The following is a 12,406-nucleotide window of genomic DNA, read 5'->3' on the forward strand; positions in this document are numbered from 1 at the left end:
TGGAAGCTCCACAGGAAAACTGCATCAAAACCTTTAGCAAAATCTTTCGCTGCCAATGGACTTACTATAACATCTGAATCCAATACGGTACACCCGGCCTCTACCCAGAGCAATCCAGAATCCTCCAATTCTCTTAAAAGTCAAATAGGGCACTTAATCAGGCTGCTTGAATGAAGTCCGCTCTCTTCCGACCCGTCAACCTTTCATATTCGTCAAGGTACCAATTCTATGACGCTCATTTCTTTTGCTCATTCTAGCCAATGAATCATTGATTATGGTGCCACGGATCACATGACTGGAAGCTCTCAAGCCTTCTCGACATACTATCTTTGCTCAGGGAAAGATACTGTTAAAATTGCTAACGGGTCCCAAAGTTTCATTGCTGGTAAATGATATGTTTTAACAATAGGTCTAACTCTGGAATATATGTTACATGTACCTCTGCTGAAGTGTAACATTGTAGCTGTCAATAAGTTGATATATGACATTGATTGCATTGCTCAATTTTCTCTTACGTATGTGACTTTCATGATCGTTATTCGGGGAGGATAATTGGAGCTGCTAAGCTGGTAGACAGACTCTACTTCGTCCAAGAGAAAAGCACCAAGAAAGAGGAAACTCCAGTAAATAATTGCAGCTTATCTCAGTCTACTGAATGTCCTATTATGTTGTTACACTGTCATTTGGGTCATCCTTGTTTTTAATATTTAAAACAAATGTATTTATTGATATTTACTAACAAAAATCCTTCTAATTTCAAACATGAAACTTGTCAGTTAGTTAAACATCATCGTGTTTCTTATCCATCCCACAATCACACACTTTCTACTCCTTTCTCTCTTATTCAAAGTGACTTGGGGGGGACCCTGTCTCACTCCAAGCGACACCAATAAACAACAGTTTCTTACTTTGATTGATGATCACACTCAGATGACGCGAGTTTATATTTTAAATGATAAATCTGAAGTTGTTGTCACTTTTAAGAATTCCATACTTTCATTTTGACCCAATTCAAAATTTATATTCAAGTCTTTCAGACTGACAATTGTTGTGAATTTCTTAACTCTATATTATTAGAATTCTTGGTAAGATCATTCTCCACCATAGCTCATTGTACCGATACTCCTCAGCAAAATAGGGTAGCATAGAGAAAAAACCGACATTTCTTTGACGCTACTCGCTCAATTATGTTTCACTTTAATGTCCCAAACCATTTCTGGAATGAGGTTATTCTTACCGCCACTTATATCATCAATAGAGTTCACTAAAAAATTTACAACTTTCGTACTTCTTTAGCCGTCTTCAGATCGTGTTTTCCTAACAATCGAGTCTTCTCCACTTTATATCCCAAAATTTTTGGTGCACAGTCTTTGTTCGGAATACGGCTACAACTCAGAGTAAACTTCATCTCTGGTCTATAAAATGTGTTTTCCTCGAATACTCTGCTATTCAAAAAGGGTATCGGTGCCTTGACCCTAGCACAAATAAGGTCTGCGTGAGTGCTGATGTCTCGTTTTTGAAAGTATTCTTTACTTTCCTAACTCGACCTCCAATGAGGGGGAGTTAGAGTTCGTGAACACTATTCCTTAACCTACTCCTGTGGATGTTCCACCCATGGCACCTACCATTAAGGAATTCTCTGCTCCTTTGGTTCCACTCATTCTTCTACCAACAAGGAGCCTCTGTCCCATTTGATTCCACCAACACTTCCTCCCAATCTGTGTCTACACTCGACGCACTCATTCTGATGCACCTACTCTGGAGTTCACTAACCCCTTGTTGGACCCTGAGTTTCCTCCTGACGTCATCCTCAGCACTAATCCAAATGAGGAAGTTAGTTCCTCTAGTAAGGCACACAATCAGACATATTATGACCAATCAGCACTCTCCATCCCATGACAAACTGTCTCACTTTGCATATTATCATCAAGCTACAGAGCATTTGATGCGGCTTTGACCAATCATCGGTTTCCATCTACTATTGAGGCTGCTTTAGCAACCCAGCCTAGAAAGTTGCTGTCGTGGAGGAGATGAATACCCTTCAGTGGAACCATACTTGGGACATTGTTGATTTTCCTCGGGGCAAGAAAACGGTGTAATGTTGATGGATTTTTAACATCAAGTTTAAATTTGATGGATCTTTTAAATGCAGAAAGACACGGTTTGTCGCCAAAGGGTATGCACAGACCTACGTGGTTGACTATAAAGAAACATTTACTTCAGTTGCTAAATTAAACACCATTTAGGTCCTCCTATCCCTTGAATCTGGATTGGCTCTTATTCCAACTTGATGTCAAAAATTGCATTCCTGAATGGCGTTTCTGAATGACAATCCTGCAGAGGAGGTATACATGGCTCTTCCTCTAGGCTTTGACTCTACTGTCTCCCAGGGGCAAGTATGTAAACTGCAAAAACCCCTCTATGAATTGAAGGAATCGCCATGTGCATGGTACGATAAATTCACAATGGTGGTGGTGGGCTATGGATTCACTTGAGCTCAATTTGACCGCAGTCTCTTCTTCTGTCATTCATCTAGCAATCAGGTAGCTATCTTTATCGTATATGTTAACGATATTGTTCTCACAGTTAATGATCTACTAGAATTCAAGCCTCTGAATGACATGATTGTTGCTTTCTTTAAAATGAAGGACTTGGGATCTTTCTAATACTTCTTAGGCATGAAATTGCTCGGTCATCTCAGGGTATTTGTTTGTCCCAGTGGATATATGTGATTGACCTTTCGACAAAAAGCATTGTTCTCCTGTGCAAACCAATGGTTGTTCTGATGGATCCCAGTGAAAAATTTTTTGATGTTCTCAATGTAGTTCCTGTAAATAAGACTCGCTACCAGCGTCTTGTGGGGAAACTCATCTACATTGCCCATACACGCCCTGAATATCTCATGCAGTTAGGATAGTCAGTTAATTCATGAATGATCCCTATATGCACCACCTCCAAGCTAATTAAAAGGCACACCGGGCTCAGGTTTGTTTATTTTTAGTCACACCTCTTGGTCTATTGTAGTTTACACTTATGCAGAGTGGTTCGGTCCATCCATGATCGACGATCTACCTTGGGGTACTGCTTATTTGTGTGGGGAAATTGGGTCACCTAGAAAAGCAAGTAGTTGGTCGTTGCTCGGAGCAGTGCGTAGCATCATGTCCCTGATAATTTGTTATGATCTTTGGTTACGTATCATGCTCTACAAACTACGTATGACAATCTTCGCTCTCCTTCAGTTGTTTCGAGATAAGAAGCTGTCATTAGCATTGCTCACAGCCCGACCCAACATCATGACACTAAGTATGTTGAGATTAATCATCACTTCATTAAGGAAAAACTTGAATCCCAGGAAATTTGTGTTCTATTTGTGTCATCTAGTGGTCAGCTAACAGATATTCTCACAAAGATCCTTTCTCAATCATTGTTCGATGATTTCAAATCTAAGTTGAAAGTGACTGATATTCACTCTTCAACTTGAGGGGGAGTATTAGAATATTAGAATATTAATATGCATATTTTTGTATTAATAGCTTTGATTTGCTTTTATTTGTTTTTCTTTTTCCTCTTTATTCTTTTTTTTTTCTTACTAGTTGATCTTGTAGTGGGTATTTATACCCCTTTTTACATCAGTAAGACTACCTTTGAATTCTATTCTAACAGTTTTTTCTTTGATATTTCATGTCAAATATTTGGAGTATTAGCTTTTCGTCATTCAGAACTTCTCGATGGAAGGGATTCACTTCCTTCTTTTAACCCGTCGAGTCACCATTGTGGTTATCGGTGGCCTCACCTGATTATATCCTCTCAAAGGAGGCAAATCTTTGTTGTAGTTGGAGAATTTTTCACTTCATATCCTCCATAGTGAGTTTTTGAACACCTCATTGTGAGTTTCTCCTTGGCGACACGATTTCTTATTCTTCTAACGGAAGTTTTAGTGAAAAGAAAATTGTGGTTTTAGGGTTAAGGTTAAGATTAGGGCTAGGGGAATGATGTGGGAAAAAAAAATTTCTTTGTTGGGTTATTATGTTACGTCGTATGGATTCTTGCTTTTGTTGTATGAAGGACATCAATAAAAATTAGAGTTTGCGGCTCTGATACCATATGATATTATTCTAGAGCTCCTAGTGTCACGACTCGGCCCGGAGCATAGAATTAACTAAGGCGGGTCGGATGGCGGGAAATAAAAATCTTTATATTCATCTAATATTTAACAAATGAAAGTGTCACTAAAGAAATTGAATTAAAGTATTACAATTAAATTTACTTTATTGCAGGTTGTCCGCTTCCTCTATAAACATTTTTTTCTTTAATTTTTTATCTTTTAATCAATTAGTTACACCTAGAAACATAGTTTAAAATACGAGTGAATTAATTAATGCTAGTGAATGTTCATACTCCTAAACTGTAGCAATATAATAAATAAAAAAAACTAATATGCATTTCGGTTATACTTTTAATAAATCAATATTATTTGATGAAACCTTTGAGAGAGCTGTCACAACTCCAGCTGAGTTCGTTGCTAATAGCTCCATCCTCATATGGAGAACCCTGATCTGTATTTAAGCTTTGATCCAAATCCAGAACCTGATAAAAAATCACGAAGTTAAAGAGCATATATATATATAGAAAATATTCATTCGTGGCACTGCTGCGTGTGTGTCATTTCATTTCAAATGAAACAAAAAACATAATGAAATGTACGAAATATCAATTAATGCATCGAATTAGCAAGTAAACAGTGGTAACTTGATTAACATAAGAATCCGAGAACAGAACAAATAAATAAACTTCAATTTAAACCAAAAAAAAAAACAAATACAAAATAATAAGCATTAATTATCTTGTGCTTATGGAGCATTCTGCTTTTGAAACGATTTCCACACACAACGCACTGGAAGCTATAGGTTCTAGGATGCGTTTTATATGATTCTGCACTGCATCTTCATTCTTAAACCTCCTCGACGTGTTAGGATCACCCGCGCAAGCCAAACAAAGAATGTCTTCTTTGTTCACCAGAGCCTTTTCCATATTGACACCCTCCTCGTTGTCGTCTTTGTTCATGAGAGCCTTTTTCCATAATGACATTCATGTTTGGCGGCCTTTTTTATCCTTTCGTTTTCTTCCCTCCGGGAAATATTTGCGTACGTAATACGCGCGCAAAGCTGCGTGCGTAATAACCTCGCAATAACCTCCGCTTCGTAATTATTAGGGGTTATTGGGAGGTTATTGAGGTATTAATTCCAATAATCTATAACCCTAATAACCTTCCAATAATCTTCGCGGGTTCTATTTAGATGTTATTTATAGGTTATTATGGGGTATTGAGCGGTTAATGAAGTACGAACGCCGAGTTGTGTGCTTATTACGTACACAAATATTTTTCCTTCCCTTCCTTGCATGGTGAGAAAGAAATTTGAAACGGGAAGCAATGCGGAGCGGGGAAAGGGAAGATCTGGGGCCGGTACTTACACTTAAGTAACAGGAGCGGGCTCAGCTGCACGAGTTGTGGATGACTAATGTAGAAAAATTTTTGCGGCATCAAGGATAAGGATAACTTGAAAAAAAAAAAAATTAGAAGAGTTTATAATATTATCATCAAAATAACGTGGTGAAAAAGTTTAATTTGTTTATTTATTTTGACAAATATATGAACTTTTACTGCATAATTTAATTTTTGTTAAAATGTGTCTCGGGCGTGTCCTGGCCTGAAAAAATTCATACATATATTTTGCAGTGTTGGATAAGTATCGAGAAATATCGAGGCGTGCTGAACAAATGTCGGTGTCCGATACTTGTCCGACAGGGGGTGCTACATAGACTTAAAGTGAGGGTGTCAACAGATTCAAATGCGGCAAAAGAATGTGAACAAAACTGCATTTCAAATTCATAAGATTACTATGAATTTTTTATTAAATGGAAAGGACTGTCACATGAGAGTGTCACATGGGAGCCATACAATTTGATCCAGCAATGGTTTCCTTTTTTTATCTTGAGAACAATGTCTTTTTGTGAGAGGACTATTATAAGACCGGCGCAAAAGGAAAATTTAGTCTTTAACTAGCTATTATTATGGGATGTAAATATGGCTTATTATGCTTAAGGTTAGGTTATGCTAGAGATTGTTGTCTTTAATCAGAGGAATAGAGTTTGGGAGAGATCGCCTTCCTCTCAAATATCAAGTATTAGGTCTAAGGATTATGGAGAATTGATCTCTCTCTCTTAAATTGTAGATCGCCCATTGCATCTTGTATGCTTGCTTGGAGATTAATCAAATTAACCTTAATTTGGGTTCTCCCACATATTTTTTTCAATCTTCTCGCTGATTTTGACTCTGATTTGTATTAGGCAGTTCAATCGATGAGATTTACTGGCCTATTCAAGCTACCCAGTTATTCAGGGTTAACAGTGTTCGAACAATAAACCCGTTGAATTACCTACTTAAATAGATAAAATGATATTCTTGTTCGCCTCTTAGTTCATATACTTAAATTTATCTCAGTTCCTACGGTCTCCTTTGAAAAGACTTTCCAATCTATCATTTATCTCATCCAACCATAAATAGATTTCTTTACTGAAATTAATGCGATGCTGATGTGCCGATTTCCTTTGCTTGTGTGCCTATTCTCGCTCAACAGATTGATAATACAACATTCATCCAGAGAAAGACCTATGCTTCAGCTCTCTCTATTATTTTAACACTAAGGGTACCAGAGATCATAGATAAACTTGATGAAATTCTAAGGTAAGTTCCTTTCCGAGAAACTTCTTTCAGTATTTTGTTCAATTGAATTCAACTTCATTTGTCTATTTCATATAGTGTTTGCACTACTGTCATTCTGGGAGGACCAGAAGACACTAGCCAGGAAGATTCCAGGTGAATTTTGTTAATATCCCTCCGATTCCTTACTTTTCTCTTCGAGTAAAGTGTTAAAATAGTTTTTAAATTGAGATTGAAATAGTCCTCACGATTGTGGACTAAATTAATAACTTATGAGATTTTGGGAGAATGACCCTCTGAAAAAATTCAAATGACTATTTTTACGCTTTTCACCTTCTCATGTTATTTCTCATCTCTTGGTTTGCTGATTTCATTCTTTTTTCCAGTGCTGATGCTACAAGTTCATCCTGGCGTAATAACGAGAGCCTCAGCTACTACAATGGGGTCCCAAGCAAAGAGTTGCGTCGAAGACAAGTATGAAACTTAGCGCCATTGTTTCTGATTTTAAAACTGTATGATATTTTTATCAATCTATAATGGTGAAACTAGTTATTCCTATAATTTATTGCAAGATTTACATACATACCACTCATTTCCTTTGTATTCACATATCTAACACCTAAATTCCATTTTTTAGATATATAGCACATTATTTATGCATATAAATGTGTATTTCAATTCTTCAAAGTTAAAATAATGATCAATTTGATGAAATATGAATGCTTTTTGTGCTATAAAAGTAAGCAAGCAAATTTTAGATGTTAGATATGTAAATGCCCCTAATTTACTTCTCCTCTCCAGATTAAAGATTCCGATCCGATCAAGCAATTGTCGCTGCAGAGCATGCTGAGGGACAATCTGAATGCTTGTGCAGCTTTTCTAGGGGAGTCCTCTTTCCATGAAGCCATGAGCAGGATGCATCCATCAGCATTTGCTCAGTTACAGCTGGCATTAAAAATGGCATAAAGATAATCCATCCAACATAATTTTATTCAATCTGAAGCATTTTGCCTTCTTCCCAAGCATTCAACCGTATAAATCACATTTGGTGAGTGCTAAACTAATTCAATTCTTTGTGTTTGATCTATAAATCCTGCTTCTTAAGGTTATGCATTATTTTGTCGAAAGCAAAAAAATCGAACCAGTTTGGTTTCAAAATTGCATTTCTTTTTTTGGTTTTGAAAACTTCAATATTTTGTTTTTCGGTATTGGTTCGGTTTAAATTTTTATTTAATCAAACAAACCGAAAAACCAAAAATTCCAAATCAAATGAGGAATTCATGAAATTAAATCAATATTACAACTAAATTTTGGCTTGTTTCTGATCGGACCATTTAAATCATTTAAATCGAATTAATTTGTGGTTCGGTTTTATCAAAATTTTGATTGGTTCGATTTTTCATATTTTGAATTTTTGTTGCAATCAATTTTGACCAATTTAAAAACCGATCCATCCAAAAACTGAATGCTTACCTCCACTTACTACTGCTACCGTTTGGCCTCTTACATTGCTCATCATTTTTAGGTGGTTGTGTACGACTTCGACTTTTCGAGAGTGCCGCATTTTAGCGCTCCATATATACACCATGTTGCAGATTCTTTTCATAGCATTGATTGCCTCAAATTTCAAGGTTTCATGCTCTTTTTTGTGTTCTTGTTTCTTTATTGTAATTGATCTATTGAAATTATGTTTTTGCTGATTACATTTTGTCTGCTTTGTCAATGAGTGAAGCTGGCAATTTTTATCGGTTGGTCCTGCTTCCTATTAGTATGCAATATGCTGTTATATTTGTTTTGTAAATGTAATGAAAATGCTCATTATTTTTACATTGTGGTTTTGACATTTATTGCAAATTTCTGGTTTGGGATTTGTCTACATTCTAATAAATATGAATGTTTTTAACAGATTGAATTGATAGTTTTGCTCCTCGTTTACATACATACCACACAATTCTCATGTTTTACATATCTAACACCCAAAGTTTTTTATATTTACACTTATAACATCTTTTTGTCATAAACCTATACATGAAATTGTGTAATTCATTTCAAGGAAGGTATTGTTGATGGTATTTTTTTGTGTGAAATTATAGATTTGGGTGATATGCATGTAAAATATGAATGTCTAGTTGTTAGATATGTCATACTTAAGTAGTGTGTGGTATGTATGCAAATGCCTCTTTTTTTAAATGAGATGTGAATGCTGAAGAACAGATTTGAGTTGATTGTGTTAGGACAATATTACATTTGAAATTCACGTGGATTCATCTAAATCAAGATTGAATCATTTTAGAATGCAGGATCATCTCGCCGAAAAGCCTAAATTTTTGCTGTGTAACCGGCTGTCACGGTGATTCAACGCGTCACAATCCTGTCATGATCTTGCTGCTACGATATGGTTTCCTGATTCCATGTTATGAGATCAGCGAAGAACCGAGTTAAGTCAACTCATAATGCAGCTCATGTTCAGCTCGATAAGTGATTCGTGAGCTGACAAGATGAATTTGAGTTAGCTTAGCTAGACTTGTCGGCTCATGCCTCGACACTTTCAAGTAATATTAATATAAAGGATGGTTGCATACAGACCATCTGAAACTCACCGAGGTGCTTTTTTGATGTGCTGAACCAATGTATTTACCCATGTTAAAATGGTCCGGGGTTCTAATCATGGATTTTGATATTTAAGTGAGAATTTGAAATGTAAATAGACCAAGTTAATTGCCTCTTATACAAAATGCATTTGAACCATAGAAGTTATGTATATCATTTTATTATAAAAATTGCATTAATTGAAAATCATTTTCTTTAACCATGGTTTAGTTCACAAACCCACTCAAACTTGTGAAGGTAAGGTTGAGTTTGAGCTTAATTAATTAGCTTAGTTTCTCATTACCTTTTAGTTAAGTGCATGCTTTTTTGGTTTTTATACATTTTGATCACACTTTCTAAGAAACCCAAAGGCATTATTTATTTATTTATTAAAGTGCAAACGTTTTGCTTTTTTTTCATTTTTTTCTCTTCTTTCATATATGAATTTATTTTTTTCTCTCCCAAATTCGGTTGAACCACTCAACATTGAACATTTTATTCTTTTGATTTGATGTCGAGCTTAGTTTTCAAAACGAAAGGCATATATGTAAAAATTAAAGTTTGCGTGTTAGAAATAAAAATGAATTTTTTATTAAAATTTTGAATATTATACAAATATAAAACTTTAGAGAGAGAGAGAGAGAGAGACGGATATTTTTAAAAAATAGTTGGAGGCTATGATACAAGCACCTACCCACTCTCATGTGTCTCACTCCATACCACACTACAAGGTAGATGCATTTAGGTGGGCTTGAATTCGTTACTCAAAGGGACTTACGACTAACAATGCAACTTCCAACAAAAAAATCATGATGAGCGGCACACATACACAGATATATATATGTATATGATTGATCGAAGAGCGGACCCCCTAACCAATCTCCAAGTGCAAATTTGATTCTCGTTTGGTCGAAGATTCAAACCCAGGTTGAGAGGGGACTTATACAAAGCCGCCTCCAACTCACACACACAAGCACATATATATATATATATAGTTGACATTTACATAGGCGCAACTTCTACTTAGGAACAGAAGGATGTACTTTATTGTCTCATGTGATAAGAACAACAATTATGCGCATCAACTTCAGCAAGAAAGAGCATCATTAAGGTTAGAACCTTATCAGCAAGATTATAAAATTAGTTATTTAAAAAATAAAAAAATAAAAAAGAAATTATAACCTTATCACGACATATGTCTATCAAATATCACTTACCATACAAATAGGAATTCTCTGCCACTGTTTACTTTGTATTCACATTTGCGCTCATTATTCTTCATGACAAGGAATCGGTATAGAATATGCAGACTTAATCTTAGTCAATTTGGATATAAAAATCATACATTATATGTTTATTATATTTAAATAACATAATTTATAGAATCTGTTGGAAAGACATTACATTTCTATCCTCTATCCAATGAGTAGCCTACTGAAATTATTTTCAAATACATGACTAAGGATGAGACTTGTCTTATGTGTATTGTTGTTATTTCGCTTTGATAAAGACTTATTAACGTATTAGTATTGTATGAAAATTTAGCACACATAAATAAAAGAAGAGATCACAGAGAGGACACTAGAAGATTTTACATGAAAATTCAAAAAGGTAAAAAATCACAAGGTCAAATCCAGTTGAAGTAATTTTACTATATACATGAAGTTGTAAGACTTTGCATGCACATGGACAATAGCAAGCAATATTATAAGAGTGAGCTTTGTTGACAAAAAAAATATTGGGGGAGAGTCATCGACCAAGCAGGGCGACTGTCGTCTGACAATGAGAGTGACCAAGTAATAGTGGTCAAACGTTCCGACGGTGACTCTCAAACAATGTCTGTCAAGCAATGAATGTCAAGTGATAGGTCTGGTGATGATAGTTTGGTAGCAATGACAATCAGGCGATAATTATGTAGTGACGATCGTGAACCGAGGAATGTGGCGGAGCAACGAGCGACTACTGGTGGTGGAGCCCAAGAATCGTCAAAACCTTAGACCAATATTAAGTCTTCTCATCCGAAACAATTCATAAATATTGAGATTGATATTTACCCCTCACCTCCACCCACCCTCCTCTGCCCCATTTCAGCTCCTCCGGCGACTGCAACTCCCTCATCCTCCTCCTCCCCTCTTCCTCCACACACTCCCCATCCTCCATTTCCCCCATTCCAAACACACTCCTCGGCGACATCTCCTCCCAATCCCCCAGAAATGAATGCCGGAGCAACTCCTCGCAGCTCCACCTCTCCCCTGGCTCCCTTCTCAGACATTTCTCGATGAAATCTGCACCAACCTTCGATATCCCCGCCGGCATTTCCGGCACCGCCTCCCGAAACCCTAATCCAAACATCTCCATAATCGGATCACTCCCTACGATTCCCCATGGCTGCCTTCCCCCATTCACCATCTCGATCACCGTACAGCCCACCGACCACACATCCGACGCCGGCGTCGCCGATTCTCCTCTCGCCACCTCCGGCGACATCCACAGCGGCGTTCCTTCTCCCTTCTCCCTCCCTCCCACCACCTCCCTCGCCGATCCCAAATCCACCAGTTTCGCATCCCCTGTCGCCCGCGATTCCAGCACCACATTCCGACCCTTGACGTCGCCGTGAACCACGCCGGCCTTCGAGTGGAGATAATGAAGCGCTCGAACGATGCACCTCGTAGTCCCCCGCACTTCCTTCTCCGTCATCTTCCCCGAGGCGGCGAGCTCCGCCGCCGTGCCGCCGGGGAGATATTCAAGATGCAAGTTAAGGAACCGGCCGCCGGGCTCCTCGGTGAGGTCGTCACCGAGGTAGGAGACGATGTGAGGGCAATTAAGAGAAGAAAGGAGTCGAATTTCATTCTCCAAGGCGGCGATTGCGCGCGGCGTGGACGAATTGAAATTGATGGATTTGACGGCGAAGATTGAGCCGTTGGATCGGTCGGCGGCGAGGCTCACGGTGCCGAACGACCCTTTTCCGATGATCCCTCCCCTCACCCAACTCATTCTCATTTTTGTCGGAGGTGGGAGAACTGAGAGATGGGGCAGTTTGGAAGGTGGAGAGGAGTGGGAGAGCACAGACATCCTCTGCTTCGCTCTATATATATA

The 12,406-nt window shown here is 37.6% G+C and overlaps 2 protein-coding genes across 5 annotated transcripts in view; one reads left to right on the forward strand and one right to left on the reverse strand.

The window, feature by feature from the left end:
• LOC110023201 (importin-11) overlaps window positions 1–9,429 on the forward strand; it is a 102,602-nt gene extending 93,173 nt beyond the window's left edge. For 2 of the 4 annotated variants that reach the window (XM_020722493.1, XM_020722497.1), the window contains 5 exons: window positions 6,639–6,745; window positions 6,821–6,877; window positions 7,108–7,195; window positions 7,523–7,769; window positions 8,247–8,559. In XM_020722493.1, the coding sequence (XP_020578152.1) occupies window positions 6,639–6,745; window positions 6,821–6,877; window positions 7,108–7,195; window positions 7,523–7,687 (417 nt within the window). In that variant the 3' untranslated portion in view covers window positions 7,688–7,769; window positions 8,247–8,559. Of the gene's footprint in view, window positions 1–6,638; window positions 6,746–6,820; window positions 6,878–7,107; window positions 7,196–7,522; window positions 7,770–8,246; window positions 8,560–9,014 lie in introns of those variants that run through there. The other 2 variants (XM_020722495.1, XM_020722496.1) reach the window with 2 other exon arrangements.
• A 1,909-nt stretch (window positions 9,430–11,338) lies between these two features.
• On the reverse strand, window positions 11,339–12,359 carry LOC110023281 (mitogen-activated protein kinase kinase kinase 2-like). The gene has a single exon (XM_020722605.1). It carries the CDS (start codon window positions 12,308–12,310, stop codon window positions 11,339–11,341), a length of 972 nt encoding a protein of 323 aa, XP_020578264.1. The 5' UTR covers window positions 12,311–12,359.
• Window positions 12,360–12,406: the final 47 nt, after the last annotated feature.

This window comes from Phalaenopsis equestris, unplaced genomic scaffold (assembly GCF_001263595.1).
Source record: "Phalaenopsis equestris unplaced genomic scaffold, ASM126359v1 Scaffold000223, whole genome shotgun sequence".
Lineage (NCBI taxonomy): Eukaryota > Viridiplantae > Streptophyta > Magnoliopsida > Asparagales > Orchidaceae > Phalaenopsis > Phalaenopsis equestris.

Coding starts and splice junctions, on each gene's coding strand:
- LOC110023281 (XM_020722605.1), bottom strand. CDS start 12,310: ATGAGAATGAGTTGGGTGAGGGGAGGGATCATCGGAAAAGGGTCGTTC.